General features: G+C 42.1%; 1 protein-coding gene across 2 annotated transcripts in view; it reads left to right on the forward strand.

The window, feature by feature from the left end:
• Positions 1-19,259, forward strand: part of LOC118027450 (N-acetyllactosaminide beta-1,6-N-acetylglucosaminyl-transferase) — a 58,749-nt gene that overhangs the window by 35,641 nt on the left and 3,849 nt on the right. For both annotated transcript variants that reach the window (XM_035030833.1, XM_035030832.1), the window contains exon 2: positions 14,977-15,069. In XM_035030833.1, coding sequence (XP_034886724.1) covers positions 14,977-15,069 — 93 coding nt within the window. The remainder of the gene's footprint in view (positions 1-14,976; positions 15,070-19,259) is intronic.

The raw sequence follows: 19,259 nt of genomic DNA on the forward strand, positions 1-19,259 counted from the left end.
CACATGGAATTGAGAACTGTGGTAGAATGAGGAATGTGGGCCCCCTTCCCTCAAAGGGGAGGGGGTTCAAACCATGGCTTCTTCTAGCTCGTGATTTGGGCAGATCCCTTCAATTCTTCAAACTCCATTTCCTCAGCCTAGGAATGATGCTGCTAATCTCATGGTGGTGATGGGAAAGGAAGCACGTGCTGTTAAGATGAATCAAGTGGTAACTCTTAACTGTACCGTAACTCTATAATTAGTAACTTATAACTCCAGCCAGAACTCTAAGGCCCATAATGCCACTCCTGACTCACAGAAGGTGCTCACTGAATGTGGTTTTCGGGATAGGTTTTGTTTTTGTTTCTGTTTTAAGTGGACCATGCAAGAAAGAGTAAAAACTTGGAATGGTTACTTCAAGAAGAACAAAATGACTTTGTGAAGTGAAATGGGTAATTTTGTTTTGGAGTTGGAAGGGATATTCACATCATTTAGGTTTAGAGAAACCAAGCCCAGGAAGGTGAAGTGATTTGTTTGGGTCACCTGATTTAGCAGCTGAATTGGGTCACGATGATGGGACTTCTAAGTCATAATACAATAGTCTGTCTAGTGCTTCTCACAATTTATTTCTGAAATACTCTAGATTTTGGAGCAAAAGGGCAGTAACATTTTGGTATGTATGTTATCCAATACTGAAAGATAAGTTTTAATGATGAGATTCTATAAATGTGTTCCAAATTCATCAAAAAAGGTAGTGAATATTCATATACCTCAAATGAAAATTTTTTATTGGTATACTACAAAATGGAATTTTTCAATATATCCATTTACCATGAAGGAGACCTATTCTGTTATACAATATTGTTGAATTTGGAGAAGCTTCCTTTTTTATTTTTAAATTCATATGCACTTTTCACAGAGTCCCATGTGCTCTGACAGTTGCATAATGTCATATATCCACTACCACGTTGGCAAATCCTGACCTGTTCTCTATCCTATGGTTTTGCCTTTTCCAGAATGTCATAAAAATGGAATCTTAGAGTATGTAGCCTTTGGGGTCTGGAAAAGCAGCTTCTTATTCAGCCTCCTTAAAAATCTTAATGAATATGGAGTGCCTGGGTGGCTCAGTCGGTTAAATGTGTGCCTTTGGCTCAGGTCATGATCCCAGGGTCCTGGGATCAAGTTCTGCGTTGGGCTCCCTGCTCCTCAGGGAGCCTGCTTCTCCCTCTGCCTGGAATAAATGTTGTGAGTTCCAAGGTGAATATGATAGTTTCTTATAGACCCTCTGGCGTCTTAATAGCTGTTGATAATTGGTTCCGTTTAGCAGACTTTCCCCATATTATTTATGTATTATTTTCCATAAATAATAGAATCAGTTGGAGCTTTTATTATTAAAAAAAAAAGCATGGTCATTTTTTAGTAATATTGTTCACTGGGGTAATAAACTAAAAGTAAATGCAGTACGTAGTTATATCATTACTAAGCTTTAATTTGGTAAGCTTTTGTTAGCTTTGATTTGATGGTAACTGTGATTCCGAATACAGATAGTCCCCGACTTAGGATGGGTCTGGCTCTACTCCCTATTTTTCAATTTTTAGATGGTGTGAATGTAATTTGCATTGGGTGGAGACTGTACTTTGAATTTTGAATTTTGATCTTTTCCCGGGCTAGTGATATGCTGCCCCCTCTCATGGGACTTAGCAGCCAGCTGCAGATCCCAGTGAGCCCTGCCATCGCAAGCCCATCACCCTGAGGCGCTGACAAATTCTGTACGCAGACAGCCATTCTGTTTTTCGCTTTCAATGCAGTGTTCAGTTAAATTACATGAGGTAGTCAATACCGTATTATCAAATAGGCTTTGTGTTAGATGATATTGCCCAACCAAAGGCAATATGGGTATTCTGAGCATACTTGAGGTAGGCTAGACTAAGTGTTGATGTTCGGTAGGTTAGGTGTGTTAAATGTATTTTCAACTAACAGTGGGTTTATTGGGACTTAACCCCAGTGGAAGTCAAGGAAGATCTGTAAACAGTAGGAACATCACAAGCTTAATTTCACTTTTATTCCAGAAACACATATGACAGATTCACAAAACTTCCGTCGTGAGTCCTTTCACTCAGTCATACGAGAGCATCATAATGAGCACATCCCAACATCCTAATATGACCTCTTATTAGAATTCATTTGGGGGCCGCCAGCGGGTTCAGTCAGTAGAGGATGCGACTCTTAACCTCAGGGTTGTGCGTTCAAGCCCCACATTGGGTGTGGAGCCTACTTAAAAAACAAACAAAAGACTCATACAGAAGAAGAGTTGTCTAGGTTTGTAGGTGGCTTAAGAGTTTATCTTTTACTATAAATTAAATGTATTAATCATTGGTCTTGATCTAAAAATGTCCATAATTCAGAGTTTCTAAAATATTGAAATAACTATCATACAAATGAGAACACCAATATCAAGTACTTCAGAATCAGGGCCCGGAAACCTGAAAGCTGGAGACCCAAAACCAGCACCGTGATCCCAAGGATGACCCTGGGCAGAAGAAAAGGGGCCAGGGCAAGGAACTGAAGGGGCCAACGTTTCTTTGAAGTCTCATGTTTTATTTTACAAATTTATAAAAATACACATTCCTGGGCGCCTGGGTGGCTCAGTTGGTTAAGCAACTGCCTTCGGCTCAGGTCATGATCCTGGAGTCCCTGGATCGAGTCCCGCATCAGGCTCCCTGCTCAGCAGGGAGTCTGCTTCTCCCTCTGACCCTCCCCCGTCTCATGTGCTCTCTCTCTCAAATAATTAAATAAAATCTTTAAAAAAAATACATCTATAACTTAAACTTCTATTGAAATACTACATAAACATAAAACTGCACTTATTGGAATTGAGCACTGAATTTTCCACTGATCCTTACCTGAGTAACCTGCACAAGAAAATATGTTACTGCTAATACACAAAGAAACCCCTCCAGTCACTTCCAAGAGTGACAATCATCCCCACTGAAAATTACTTTCGCCTGTCTTTGTGTTGTTATTGTGACTCCTAAATGTAGCCCTGTGCTTTTTATCCAAATGTTCAGATTCAGGAGATGTTTCCAGAAGAAATGCTAGGCCTACCCTGTGACTTTCTGTATTTCTTTCTTTTTTTTTTTTTTTTAAAGATTTTATTTATTTATTTGAGAGAGAGAATGAGAGAGAGCACATGAGAGGGGGGAGGGTCAGAGGGAGAAGCAGGCTCCCCACCGAGCAGGGAGCCCGATGCGGGACTCGATCCCGGGACTCCAGGATCATGACCTGAGCCGAAGGCAGTCGTTTAACCAACTGAGCCACCCAGGCGCCCTGACTTTCTGTATTTCTAAAAACTGCTGCAAACTGCTGCAAACTCCATGGCGTTGGGGGTGGGGGATACCCATATACCAGGGGCACATCCCAAGACTCTTTCTCCTGTGTTTCTTTTGAAAGTTTATTTAGATGTTTCTCATATTTTACAGAAGAAGAGTGTAAACAGAAGAACTACTTCTCCAGTTTTGTATAAAAGATTGCTTGCTATAGATAGGCACTTAGTTCCCAGAATTAGCAACCTTTATATATACCCCAGTACATGCAGCAACAAATGGAACTTACCACTGACCTTTAACTCTTTTGGACCTGTCTTGGGTTGAAAATAGGGATTGAAATTAGACAAGAGTCCTAAGCAAGTATGGTTTTTATTTGGCTGCTTCTACATGGAATTGGAGGGAATGTTTTACAACTTGCGAATGAATTCTTGATTTACGTCCAACTGGCTGTAGCCTGGTGCCTTGTTTTGAAGGTGAAGAAGGCACTGTGTACTGGGCAAGATAAAAATTTGTCTAATGGATTTGTTAAGAACCTTTTCCCAGAACCAACGAAGTAGTACAGGGCATGCAATGTTCTCTTACCTCCAATAGGGAATGATCTTGACATGAAATCCCTTATCTTGTAATGGAGTGAGAAGGGAAGTCAATCTGATAAATGCTTTTATTTGAAACAGTCATGTAAAATCTAGGAAATGCCACTTGAAGTGCATATACTTAATTGAGGCTGTAAACAAACACATCTAAACAGATCAAGAGAAAATTACAGTACTTGATGTTCACATGCTCCAAATAACAACAGAATCTCCCGTTTCTAGAATCTATAAAAACATAAGTCCTAAGGAAACAGTTTTTGACTTGATAAACCTATGAAAGTGGTAAACTTGTGCATATGGAGTGGGCCCAGACTCATTTAAAGAAACCCAATCCATCTCTCTCTCTCTCTTTTTTTTTTAAGAGAGAAAGAGAACGAGAGAGAGAAAGCATGCACGTGAGCAGGGGAGAGGCAGAGGGAGAGAGAGAGAGAGGGAGAATCTTAAGCAGGCTCCACACTCAGCAGCGTGGAGCCTGTCCCAGGGCTCGATCTCATGACCCTGAGATCATGACCTGAGCTGAAATCAACAGTCAGACGCTTGACGAACTGAGGCACTCAGGTGCCCCAACAACCCATATATCTCAATGATAAAAGCTGCTTGTGAAAGGTTATTTGCAATCTATATCCAATATAGGTGAGTCAACTAGTTAATAGCTATGTTGAAGTCCTAAGGGGACATGGAAGTATTTATTTGTATAAGAAGATGTTTTATGAAAAAAATTTTTTTATTCTTTTTTTTTAATTCTAGTGTAGTTAACATACAGTGCTATATTTGTTTCAGGTGTACAATATAGTGATTCAGCACTTCCATATATCACCCTATCACAACAAGTACCCTCCTCAATCCCCATCACCTATTTCACTTGTCCCCCCACCCGCCTTCCCCTCTGGTAACCATCTGTTTGTTCTCTATAGTCAAGAGTCTATTTCTTGGTTTCTCTCTCTCTTTGCCCATTTTGTTTGTTTGTTTCTTAAATTCCACATATGAGTGAAATCATATATTTGTCTTTCTCTGACTGACTTATTTCACTTAGCATAATACTCTCTAGCTCCATCCATATCATTGCAAATGGTAAGATCTTATTCTTTTTTATGGTTGAGTAATATTCCATTGTATATGTATACCATATCTTCTTTATCCATTCTTCTATTGATGGCACTTGGGCTGCTTCCATAATTTGGCTATTGTGAACAATGCTGCTAGAAACATCGGGGTGCATAAATTAGCGTTTTTGTGGTTTTGGGGTAAATACCCAGTAGCACAATTATTGGACTGTAGGGTAGTTCTATTTTTAACTTACTGAGGAAGCTCCATACTGTTCTCCACAGTGGGTGCACCAGTTTGCATTCTCACCAACAGTACATAAGGGTTCCTTTTTCTCCACATCCTCATTACTTGTTTCTTATGAAATAATCTTCTCTTAATGATTGTTATCTGTACGTGTAAGATTTTGTAATGTTTTGGTTTCTTTTTTTAACTTTCATTTTTGTTCTTTGTACTGTTATGCATTATTTGAATCCATTCTAATAACCAGGGTTCAGTTTTTCACGAATTATAGAATAATATTTTTTAGAAAGAGAAAAAGGGAAGATTCACAAGGCAGATGTACCATAGTGCTTGACACTGGTTAATTTTGGGGAGTTGGAAAATAAACAACTGGTCTCTTTGCACTTTTCTGTGCTTTTAAAACCTCTAACACTTAAAATTGCTTTATTTGGTGAAAAATAAAATCTCTCCTTACTGAGGCACAATGCTTGGTGTTTGAGAAGCTAAAAAGGATTATCCTTATGAAGGGATGTTCCATAAAATATTCTGTGAAGAACAGGTGTTCTCAACCCTGGCTACCCAGTACGATTATATATGGGCATTTTGAAAACCATCAGTATCTGGGCCTTAACCAATGACCAGTGAAAATGGAAGACCAATTCAGGAATTCCCAAAAGGGTGCCAGGACAGCCAGGTGTGTGTGGACAGTGATGCATGATGAGGTGGGCAGTGTGAAAGATGAGGTCTTAAAACCGAGTATTACACACAATGTGTTGATCCGGGCCAGGTAGACAAGATGAATGAGTGAAGTATGATGGGGATCAGGGCATCAGGAGAGTTCCTGGCTTCTTAAAGCCCGAGTGAATTGTTCTCAAGTGTCCAAATTATTTGGACACTGGCAGTCCAAAGTTCTGTGGGGAACCTTCTGTTTTTTTTCAGTGTTCAACCCCCATTTTGATGAGGGTCAAACCAAATAAGCCTGCGATCAGATGTGGCTTATGAGCTGCCCGTCTTCTGTTTGTAGCCTGGGAGACGAGATTGCAATGATCCTTTTGTTGTCATGGTCAGTATTTTGGTACCTTCCTGGCCAGAATGTGAACTCTAGCAGTGAACTGCTGGTCTCAGCCAGGGTTTCCATTCTGAGGAGCTAGCTGGGGCCAGCTGCTTGATTAGTGACAGTCTGAAGCCAAAAGTTAAAAATGCCGGTTGAGAGTCAAGCTTTTGAGGGAGGAGATAAGTGTTAAACTGGGTCCAGGGGGATCAGAAGCAGCAATGTAAAATGAGCAATGGTGTGAGGAGTGAGAATTCCAGTAAGAGGCAGAATGGGCCCCCTTGGGAGAGGTTTGAGATGATGGCAAGTCTGAATTTGCTTTCATTTGTTGGGGGATGAGTGGTTGATGGGTAAGCATCTCAAAGTGGCTTGAAGAAACAGACATGGGGCAGACAGTTCAAAGTAATCCTGCACACCCCCCCAAATAGGAGGTAAACAAGGTCAACCCTGATTATAGAAAAAGCCATCTAGTGGAATCGCCAATAAAGTGGACAGATTGGAGGCAGTCAGAGTAGTCTCTGGCGAGAGATGTGAAGCCCCTGAATTAGGACCATGCCAGCAAAGGGAAGCAACATCATTATAAGCCAGGGAGAACCACCGGTAGATTGGAAATCAGTTGGGGGCTCCCGTACTGCACAAAATGGTGAAGTCGTAGCTGGAAGCGATTAATGAGTGGATTTGGGTTCCTTGCAAAGGTGAAGGATTTTGAAAACTGTCATGGTTTAGTGGAAGAAAGGAAGGCAAGTTGACAACCTCCAAGCCTGGAAGTGGTAAAACTGAAGGGCTTCACCATCTCAGAAAAATGTGCCATGAATAAAGGAGTGTTTGAGAAGAGTTAAAGGTGATAAGCAGCCAAAGAGAAATGTAGGCAGCTGGTCAATGGGTCAAGGTCAGCCTTTAGGTCAGGATTGTATTGAAATCTGAACTGCTCTGGGTCAGAGATTTTCGACCTTTCTACACGTGTCACTGACCTTCCCTGTTCTTCACCAGAAGACTGTCAGGGAAAGACTTGAGTAGAGGTGTCTGGGCTGCTAGTAGAAATATTAATAAATATAAACCCTTCTGGATACACTAAGCCAAAAGCTCCAAGAACATCTCATTCATAGCTTTACCCTCAACATCTACTCTAGAACATAAGAAACATTCAAGAAAACTGTTTGAATAATTGAGTAAATTATCTTGAAACAAAATCAGTAAATTATTAAGGACGTCCACACTCCTGGGCAATTCACTTAAATTTACACAGCATGCCAATGAGAAGGAATATATTAAAATAGTAAAGCATATTAAAATTTCTAAAATCCCTTTGAGTCTAAAATTCTGGGTTTTTCTTCCTTTACTCATTTCATCTTTTCCTTTTACAACCAAAGAAGAATCAATTTGTTGACAATTACTAGAGGTAAATGCAGGGGTGTCGTTTTTTAAGGATACTATGCCATGATCACAAAGACTCAGAACTCTAGAAAACATCCATAAGAAACAAGACAGGATCTCTTTTAGTAAATTTCATGCGTTAAAAGTCCTAAGTGATTAATGAACAACTTTGTAGGTAAAAACAAAAATAGACCTTTTTATTGCTAAACATGACCCCAATTACAGTGAGAAAAAAGGGCTACAAGTTCCTTCACACCGCATTTCCCACTTACTAGGTAATTTTCCTTTTTTTTTTGGTTGGTAAAGCCAATCACCACTGAACATTGTGCATTTCTATGTCTTTTGTTGAATTATTCTTAGAATATTCACAAGTACAATGACTAAGTCAGCAAAGCCAGGAAGCCTCAGAGGTACATAAATAAACGTATGAAAAATATAAAAGCAGTAACATTAAAGAAGTTTTTGCAAACTAAAAAAAAAAAAAAAGTTCATTTTACATGCAAATATTTGCACATGATTTTATTAATAATGTACAGTTTAATGTTCTCAATCGGGGCAGTTTTGCTCCCCAGGGAACATTTGGCTACATCTGAAAACATTTTTGGGTTGTCATGGGGTGTGGGGGGGTAGGAGGTAGGAGGATGGGACAGGTATGGGGACTGTTACTAGCATCTAGTGGATAAAGGCTCCACATCCTCCAAGGCTCAGGTCAGCCCCCCCAGCAATGAGAATGTCATTGCCGCCCAAATGTCGGTACTGCCAAAGCTGGTAAACTTGATCTTGGCCAAAAGGCCGAGAAGCGATCGAGGCTGGTAAACTTGCTTCTGGTTATAGTAAAGAAGCAGTCTCTTCCAAGATGTCCATCGACAGATGAATGGATAAAGAAGATGTGGTATATATATATACAATGGAATATTATGCAGCCATCAAAAGGAATGAGATCTTGCCATTTGCAACGACGTGGATGGAACTGGAGGGTATTATGTTGAGTGAAATAAGTCAAACAGAGAAAGACATGTATCATATGATCTCACTGATATGAGGAATTCTTAATCGCAGGAAACAAACTGAGTGTTGTTGGAGTGGGGGGTGGGGTGTGAGGGATGGGGGGACTGGGTGATAGACACTGGGGAGGGTATGTGCTCTGGTAAGCGCTGTGAGTTGTGCAAGACTGTTGAATCTCAGATCTGTACCTCTGAAACAAATAATGCAATATATGTTAAGAAAAAAAAAAAGAAGAAGAAGAAGGTAGCGGGAGGGGAAGAATGAAGCGGGGGAAATCGGAGGGGTAGACGAACCATGAGAGACGATGGACTCTGAAAAACAAACAGGGTTCTAGAGGGGAGGGGGGTGGGAGGATGGGTTAGCCTGGTGGTGGGTATTTAGGAGGGCACATTCTGCATGGAGCACTGGGTGTTGTGCACAAACAATGAATCATGGAACACTTCATCTAAAACTAATGTTGTAATGTAAGGGGATTAACATAAGAATAAAAAAATTAAAAAAAAAAAAAAAGAAGAAGCAGTCTCTTCCACAGCTACAGCTGTCCCCGTGACTTTAATAGAGGGATTATGCTTGCAACCATTTATTTAGGGAAGTGTGCCAGGCACCGTGCTAAGCACAAGACATCCGTTATCTTATTTCACATGAACAAAACCCTGTAACGTTTTGAAGGTTAGTATGTGATAGCTTAAAGAGATTACGTAACTGTTCGAGGTCACACAACCAGTAATAGCCAAGATAAGGATTTGAAATGTGGACTCTGACCTCAAAGCCTGTGCTGTTAATCATGTATAAATAATGTCAAAAGGAACATCTTCACATACAGATACTTAGGCTTAGCTTAGCTCATTTTGAAGCTATTGGTTTAAAGGGCCAGAGGGAATTGGGGGTTATAGAGGCTTTCCCTGCATATTTCCAAATTGATTTTCCAGAGTTATACCAATTTACGGCACCACCATTAATTTGTGAGCATTGTGAGCATCAGCATTGGCTTTTGACACTTAAAAACAAAATCCCTTGTTTGTTCAATAAATTTGAGAGAGAGAGAATGAGAGAGAGCACATGAGAGTGGGGAGGGTCAGAGGGAGAAGCAGACTCCCTGCCGAGCAGGGAGCCCGATGCGGGCCTCGATCCCGGGCCTCGATCCCGGGCCTCGATCCTGGGCCTCCAGGATCATGACCTGAGCCGAAGGCAGTCGCTTAACCAACTGAGCCACCCAGGCGCCCCGTTTGTTCAATAAATTAAAAAGTATATATCTGAGCTTCAATAATAAGCAATTGCTGGACTTCGTTACCACATGTAGGTCTCCCAAAATGAGGACTACACTGTGTGAGAACAGTAAGAAGAAAGTCAAGTCAATATAAATAAAGCTTGCATTTCAAAGAACCGTATTCATTAATTCAACAAATGCAGTTATTTGACTAATAATGGCTAAGCTCCAAGAAAAACATTCTTGGTTACTCTGTAAACTTATCTCAAATCTTTTGTTTAAATAAGCCTATGAAGAGCAAATGAGAGAATTGGAGTTTATAGTTTAAAATAGTTTCTCCAGTACTATTAGTGTCTTCTTTTTGCCCCATCCTAGAAATAATGCAAAAGAGACCCTTCCTAGGACACTGTGAATTGAGGGTAGACTTTATCCATATACCTCATAACTACCCTCCTAGAATCCTGACAAGTAAGAATAATCATAATCATAACAGCAATAAAAAAAACACAGTCATCCAGTCCAGTATTTTTAAAAGAGCACGCTTTCCCACGAGTGGATCCAGAAATCACTTTAGTAGGCTTTGACCAGTATTTTTAATATGAGAAAATAACACAAAATAAACAAGTGCACCATACGTAATAAGCCTAAGGCGTCTGTAAAACTTTTGTTGGCTTTATGTATGTTTGCGCTCCTACAATGACGTAAATTGTTTTTTTGTGGATTGCAGTCTAAAAGGTTGAGAAATCACTGATCTGTTCTACACTTCATTTGAAAGGTGAGTCTCTGTGGCCTTAAATGATGGTTCCAGGATACACAGCTGGTTAGTGACAAAACTAGGGTAAGAACTAAGTTCCCCAATCCCAGGGGAAAGGCCAGTGTGTTCCACGGGGGCATGGGGGTGAGGTGGGGTGAGGGTGGCGTCTGCCGCAGGTCAATCTCTGGGAGAAAATTATGCTTAGTAGATACTTTTAGGAAGTAGAAGGGGCATCCGGGTTGGGATGGGATCAGTAGCTTTGGGGTCTCCACGTGTGTTTTAACCCAAGCCACATTAAATTACTGCATAGTGGGCACACAGTACATTTAGACCATTCAATCTCTTGCTTGCCATTATCCCCTCACAATAATAATCAAGCGATGCCTGCAAAGTATTCACATTGAGTTGATATTTGAGCTGTCTCCAGAAGTCTTGTTGAGGGTTTTTAACACCTCCCAAAGCTAGCTGTACCAGGCAGGACCGATGTGGCAAATAGGTGATTGATGGCCGCTTAAGCAATTGCTGTAGGGCAAACTGAAACAGGTTGGCCTTGGCTAAGAGAGGAGAATAAATGCTTTTCATACTGAGAGGTAGAGCATGATTACACCTGCAAGTACAGTGACCTGTTGGGAAACCAAGGTGGCAAGCAGGCCTGTCTTAGCCACACACAATCTAAGTGGTCCTACCATCACCCCTGAAGACTGAGTTGCTGGGCAACCCTTGCACGCCACACCCATTCACTCCATTAACATTGACTGGGAATCCCCCGTGGGCCCAGTGCTGTGAGTTCAAGGCACCCTGAGGACCGGTCTTCTGCTCGACACGGCTTTTCCCCACGCCAGGTGGGCTGATGGTCTTCAAGAAGGTGATTTGAGGGCGCCTGGGTGGCTCAGTTGGTTAAGCGACTGCCTTCGGCTCAGGTCATGATCCTGGAGTCCCTGGATCGAGTCCCGCATCGGGCCCCCTGCTCAGCAGGGAGTCTGCTTCTCCCTCTGACCCTCCCCCCTCTCATGCTCGCTCTATCTCATTCTCTCTCTCAAATAAATAAATAAAATCTTAAAAAAAAAAAAGAAGGTGATTTGAGAGGTCAACTCAAATGCTGGTTACAGCCCAGAGCTTCTCAGACTTGATTACGTGCCGGGATGCTCTGGGGATCTTGTGAACATGCCGATTCTGGTGCAGAATGAAAGAGGAAAAAAATATCTTGTCCTTTAAAAAATGTACTCATGTAAAGGAGGGTAGGGACATTTTGTTAGGGCAATATGTTCTTCACACTCTTCTGCTGTAGCTTTTCATCAAAATAGACTTGTAAAAATTACATCCATGTCAGCTAATCTTGTAGACACAAGTAAATATACCAAATTATCTCTTTGTTTTCTGGAGTGCCCTCCCCCCCACCCCCAACTTAACCAAGGCAAGTTTTATTCTAAATTCTTTTAAAATGTGTACTAAGAACAAAATAAAGAAGCTTCTCTTGGGAAAGCAAGCGCTAAAGTAATTTTTAAAGTAATAAATGCAAATCAAAGCAATAGGAAGAAATATCGCTTAATAAATGGTATTTTTCTTGGGGACTACTCAATATTTATAAGCAAACTTTACAAGTTTGGCAGCGAGAAGAGAAAAAGAATCTGTCTTATAGCAAGCCCTTAGGGGTAAGAATTCATGCCATTTACAGGAAACGCTGTGCAAAATTTAATTTTAGTTGGGAGACCTTGGTACAATTCTTGATTTAGATCATCATATAATTGTCATGTGACATCAGGGAAAAAGAACAGAGCTTTTTTCTTCTGAAAATGCACATTTTTATTAATGTTCTTAAAGAGGAAACATGTTTATGTGCCTAATCCAGTTAAAATTTTTGAAAAGTATTGGTTTTGTCCAGTTTTTTTTTCTTATTAAAAAATATCTATCATCCTAGGTAATTTTTTTTCTCATTAGTATGTATATTAGTTTTTTATTTGCCATTGTAACTACCACAGACTTAGCAGCTTAAACAACATAAATGTATTATCTTACAATTCTGTAGGACAGAAGTCTGACATGGGTCTCACCAGACTAAAACCAAAGCGTTGGCTGGGCTCTGTTCCTTTCTGTAGGGTCTGGGCCTTTTCTAATGGCCACCCATGTTCCTTAGCCCCTTCCTCTACCTTCAAATGGTAAAAAAAAAAAAAAAAAAAAAAAAAAAGACCAGCTCATCACCTCCCTCTTCCACTGTTAAAGACCCTTGTGATTGCATTGGTCCGGCCTGGATAATTAAGGATAATTTCCCTATTTTAAGGTTAGCTGATTAGCAAACTGAAGTCCATTTTGCCCCGTAACATAATTTCAGGTTCCAGTGATTAGAATCCAGACTTCTTTGGATATATGTCATTGGGAGGGGCGTTATTCTGCCTACTGGATCTTCTGAGAAAGGACTATTACAGTCTGGGTACAGATGTCATGAGCGTGGTGCCATTACATCAAAATTATGTTCAGATTGTATTGCTCATTGGTGAAAATTGTTGGAGCTCTTATAAAACAAAATAGTTCTTTTGTTGCGTTTACCTTTGATTCCCATATACCTACTTTCCAGTAATGGAAATCTTGGCGTAAAACTACTCTACTCTATAGGATTAAATGGACCCTTTAATCTCTGACTTATCCAAAATTTATTGAGATGGAGAGGGTTATTTGAAATGGTTTAGCACAGGGGTGTCTGGGTGGCTCGGGTTGGTTGAATGTCTGACTCTTGATTTTGGCTCAGGTCATGATCTCAGGGTCCTGGGATCAATCCCCACATCGTGCTCCATGTCAGCAGGGAATCTGCTTGAGATTCTCTCTCCCTCTCCCTCTACCCTTCCCGCCCATGCTCTCTCTCTCTTTCTCTCATTCTCTCTCACTAAAATAAATAAATCTTAGGGGCGCCTGGGTGGCTCAGTTGGTTAAGCGACTGCCTTCGGCGCAGGTCATGATCCCGGAGTCCTGGGATCGAGTGGGGAGCCTGCTTCTCCCTCTGACCCTCTCCTCTCTCATGCTGTTTCTTCTCTCTCTCTCTCTCTCAAATAAATAAATAAAATCTTAAAATAAATCTTAAAAAAAATAGTTTAGCACAGCGTTTCTCAAATGGGGCAGTTTTGCCCAACCACCCTCCCTCCTGGGGACATTTGGCCACACCTGAAGATGTTTTTGATTATCACAGCTGAGGGCTATATACTACTGGCATCTGGTAGGTGGAGTCCAGGCACGCTGCTAAATATCAACAACAGGATAGGACCGGCCCTACCACAAGGGATTATCCAGTCTGAAGTGTCAAGAATGCCCTATACGTTAATTAATTGAATGTAAATAAAATAAAATAAGTTTAAAATAAAATAAAAATATAAATGTATATAAATAAATATTTAAAATATGCAAAAATAAATAAAGTGTCAGTAATGCCAAGGTGGAAAAGCCCTAGCTTAGTGGCGACCTAAAGCCCTCCTCCCCTTTTTAAGGCTCTTTACATTTTAAAGGTGAATTAGATAACTCATTAGTTAATGGATCAGCCACTAAACTTTGGGCCAAAGAACAGCTGAAAGAAATAGAGAAGATGGGTAGGTCAGTGCGCGCCAATCTTCCTTCAAGAAACGCAAAGATCAAACTTACTGCTTGGGGTCAACAGTTTATCCTCACTGGGTGTTGGAGAATCATCTTGTTCCTCTCTCTCTCTCCCCAGGGCCCAGCACAATGCTTGGCAACATCAAATGCTCAAGAAGCACTTTAACAAAAAGGATAGTGTGTCAGGGGGGCCTGGCTGGCTCAGTCAATAGAGTGTGGGACTCTTGATCTTGGCATCATAAGTTCGAGCCCCATGCTGGGTATAGAGATTGCTTGTAAAAAAAAAAAAATTTTTAAAAAGGATAGAGTGTTAAGGGATTTGTTTGAGCTTATAAGTAGTGAACAAGATATTTCCCTTCTGTATGCTGAATATTGCAACTTCATATAAAGGGCTCTCACTTATTAGTGCTTAGCACATAGAGTAGCTGGTTTTCTGAGCTTCATTTTAAGTTACAAGTCATCTGAAGTCTTAAAAAGCTGTAATATTAGGATTGAAAGTAAATTCAGTTGAAGGCCATTGAGAGATAACCTCAAATCCCCCAACTTTTCCATCTGCATTATGATTTCATGCTGTGGTATCTCTTAAACTCTATTTTGCAGGCTTGGGCACACATTATGACCAAAAAAATTATGCATATATATTTTTTTAATGGTGGCAAGGCAAGGTTCATAACCACCAACTATTCACACTGTAAGCTTTTGAGGTTTTGCACACCGACGATGGAAAATCTAACATGAAAGATAATCTACCAAAAACATAAGCATAACTTGGAGGCTTCATTGATGAAATGACACCCTTCTTTCTTGGTTCTCATTTCTGCTTTTCTTCTTTATCAACATTGCAGGTGTCCCTGGCTCCATGCCAAACGCATCGTGGACCGGTAACCTCAGGGCTGTCAAGTGGATTGACATGGAAGATAAACATGGAGGCTGCCATGGTGAGCCACTGATTCCATACTTTGAGGCCACAGTGCTTGTTGGCGTTGGCATGAAGGTCGTTGTGAAATACAGGGGTTCTCATGGAGAGAACGGCTGGTGTATTTAGAACAATCTGTGAGTTCTTGGAGTAGCTAGAGACTTCAAGACTTTGTAAATTTAGGAGGGAGGTGCCTGGGTGGCTCAGTTGGTTAAGCATCCAACTCTTGATCCTAGCTCAGCTCTTGGTCATGAGTTCAAACCCAACACTGGGCCCCACACTGGACATGGAACCTGCTAAAAAAGAAAGGAAGGAAGGAAGGAAAAGGGAGAGAGAGAAAGAAAGAAAGAGAAGAGAAATGACATGACATGAAGTTATCTCACTGATGTTCTCCGACTCTTGACTACCGAGTGGGTGGGCTCAACTTATGATGATACTTTCTTGCTAGTTTCTGCTTTCTTCTTACTTACTCCTCTTTCTGTTCCTTTTGGGAGTGCAGCGGTTAGGAGGGGAAAGTGGTCAGGATGAGACGTGATGTCATGGTCTCACCACGGAGCAAGCTGGACCTCCACCCCTGCCTCTCACACCAGCCTCTGGTCCCCCCCACCCCCCGCGGACAAGCTTCCAGCTGGCTTAGAGGTATTTGCTGCAGCTCTGGCATGATGGCAGGCAACACTAACAAGATATTTCTCCTCCAGACGGACAAGAATGAGATAGTTCCTTTCTTTCTTTCTTTACGTATTTGAGAGAGTGCTTGTGCATGAACGGGGAGGAGGGCAGAGGCATAGGGAGAAGCAGACTCCCCGCTGAGCAGGGAGCCTGATGCGGGACTCGATCCCAGGACCCTGGGATCATGACCTGAGCTGAAGGCAGACGCTTAACCGACTGAGCCACCCAGGCTCCCCAGTAGTTTTCATTTCTATAGAACTTTATAAAGAAGGGCTTTCATTAGCCCTGGTCTACATTCCATTGAGATTCTTGCCTGATACATAGTGAGCATGGTATTCATTCACTAGGGCTAACATAACCAAGTACAAGAGACTGGGTGACTTCAACAACAGAAATTTATTTCCTCATACTCCTGTAGGCTAGAAGTTAGAGAGCAAGGTGGCTACAGATTTGGTTTCTCCTGAGAGGCTCACAGATGGCCACCTTCTTCCCGTGGCCTCACATGGTCTTCCTTCTGTGTGCATCTCAGTTCTCATCTCCTCTTTTTATACCCACACCACTCATACTGGATTAGGGCCCATCCTGTATGACCTCATTTTAACTTGAATAGCTCTGTCTCAAATATGGTCACAGTCTGAGGTATGGGGGGCTAGGACTTCAACATATGAATTTGGGGAGGGGGACAATTCAGCCCATAACAGGAGGTGGGCGAGTGGTTAAGTGAAAGAGCAAGTGTGAGGGTTTCCCCTTTGTTCCCTGTGGTGACAAAGCTTTGCTTCCTCCACTTGTCCATCAGTCCATCCACCTGCAGTCTCTGGCTTCCCTCTCTGGCCCATCGCATTGACACTTAATATTTCAGAGGAAAACCTCCAAATAGCTGCCTCTTTGCAGCTCTCCATTACGCTCCACCCCCTTCACCTGTCTTTCTGAGCATCCCCTTGTGCTGCAGATGGCAATATCCTCATGTCACTGTATAGTCTGCTCTTTAGTGTATTTATGTCTTTACCTTAATCAGCCAACATATTGTCCCCAAAGGACAGCCCGTGCCACCTGCCTGCATTTCATTGTGGCCTGACCTCCTGGTGGAAGGAGGCAGGTGGAGAGGAGGTTGCTTTGCTTTTGGATGTCCTAAGTCTTCTTTAGAAGAGAGACCATCACCATCAGTTGGGGTCTCAATATTTGAGATGTGTTGCCTTCCCCAAAGTCCTCCCATAACCCTGTCACCCTCCCTCGAGGACCACCGTGGTCATCCTCTGATCTGCTTCTCCACCTCCTTTCCAGCTGTAACTCGGGAGAACTTCAGCCTCCACAGCAGGACCCATGTGACATCATTACTTTGTGGCTCCAGCCCCCCGCACAGAAGCTTCTGTCCCACTGCATCAGTCACCAAACCCCCGCCCCTCCGTAGAGCCTTACCCTCAGTCTCCTTGTCTTCACCTGTGTCCAGGCCCTACCCCATAGAGAAGATATAGGCTAGTCAGGTTTGCATTTTTAGAGGGATCTTTACTTATCACATGACAGGTGGGCCCATGAGAGTATCCCCGAGCCAGGGACCTACCTAGGGTACAAAGCTTGGGCAGCCCAAGCCTCTCAGACAAATGTCTCATTTTTCTTCTCTTAGCACCTGTTATGCCATGAATATCTGAAAGCCTTGTACAGTGCAGAGCAGAAAAATAGTTTGTCCCCCAAACCACTAGATAGGGAAAAGAAAAAGAACCCAGAGGATGCAGAACAGTACATGCCAAACCAGCAAGTCAGGAGTCCAATCTGGACCTTTCCCCCTTGGTTGTGAGTAATAGGATTTGTCCTAAACCCGTGGATGTGTACACACTCTATAAGGCCCTGTTAGCACTTAGAATCATGGGACCACCTAGATGTGGTCTTGAACTTGGAGCTTCCTCCTTTGATTACAGTCTTTTTGTCAGTCTACTAGTTTTCTTCACCAACTTACATACTTTATATCTTCCTGTCTTTCTCCCCAGAGCAGAATAGAAGCTCCCAAGAGGGCTAGGATTTTTGACCAATTTGTTCATTGCTATATCCCCACACCTAAAATAAGTTGTTGTTGTTGTTTGAAACGGGGTTGCTTTTTTAAAATTGGGATTGCCAAGGTTTCAACTGTCTCAGCTGCTTCCTTCTACTAGCTTCCTTCTGAGGACTTCCTGTCCAGCCTGTGTACTGGGTCAGCCGTCCCATGCTGTTCTCACTCGACATTCCAGATTCCTCTGCCATTTGACCCTACAAGGTCCATTCCTGTGCATAACGATTACCAGCATCTGCTTTATGCCATTTGTGTTTCCCTGAGCAGAGCATCACTGGAGACTTCTTACAGAACTGTCCCAAACTCACCCCCGATAGGGAGGCTAGACCCTCCTCTCCTGGCTGCCTATTTATTCTTTTATTCACCTCATTATCTTCCTGGTGTCCTTTTCATCTTTCCTGCTTGCTTTAACCTCTTAATCTTACAGCCTTTCCACCCTCAAAAGGTAACAATTTCAACTTGAGGAAGAACTTTCAAGACATACCATCAAAATCCCCTTACCAGTTTGTCATGCCATTTCCATTCCTCCATCTCAGGGTACTTTGCACACATTCTCATTGTTCCTTCCTGTTCTGAGAGGAAAAGCTACCCATCCTCACAACCTGGGTCTGGGGGTCTCAGCTTTGTGCAGGTTCCCCTAAATGATCCCCTTGCTCTCTTGCCGTCCTGCATTGCCCTCTGTGCTGGTGGGGAGTGATTCTCTTCTCTCTCAAGTGTGTAGTGATTGCCTCTAGCCGGAAGACCAAGTTGTCTGTGTAGCCTCTACTCCATCCACGTGAAACGGTCGCTCCTGTTCACTTCATTCTCTTAAGCATTGACGTGCTGCTTATGCATTCACTTCTCACCACCTCCCCCCTGGGTTCTCCTCTGACTTCCCACAACTCTGGCTTCTGTGCCCCATGGTTTCCACTCTCTGTTGTACTTCCTCCCAGGCACATTAAATTAATCACAAATCCTGTCAGCCCTTCTCTGTTGTTTCTAATACCCTTCCTTCCCCACTCATGGCAACCATTAACTTTGAACCAGTTCTCTGGTTTACATTAAGTTGTTAGTGTGGCCTCATGATTGATTTCTAATGTACCCTGCAAAGCTCTGCAAAATTAATCTTGCTAAAATTCGTTTCACCATTTGATTCTTCCATTCAAAAATCTTCAAAGACTTTGCCTATTTATGGGATAAAAAAAAGGCCCAGCCCTTTAGTTTGTTTTAGGTCAGTCAACTGTAGTCATTCTACTCTATGCCAAGAAACCTCTAGAAAAGAGGTTCAACTTCCTACCATTTTTCTTCTAACCCACTTCCCAACCAAACTCCAGATTCTAGCAGAGAATTCACACCTTTGCACATTTTTTCCAGAGGCATTGTCCCCAAATGAAGCCACCGTCTGTGCCCCTGCTGCCCGCCCCCACCGCCAGTTCTATGCTTCTACTAACTCTCCACTCATCCTTCTCTATCCATTCACTCAGTAGCTATTAATGTAACTCCTAATATTTACCAGGTACTGT

Source organism: Mirounga leonina, unplaced genomic scaffold (genome assembly GCF_011800145.1).
Source record: "Mirounga leonina isolate KUSES-001 unplaced genomic scaffold, KU_Mleo_1.0 Mir_366, whole genome shotgun sequence".
NCBI classification, from domain to species: Eukaryota; Metazoa; Chordata; class Mammalia; order Carnivora; family Phocidae; genus Mirounga; species Mirounga leonina.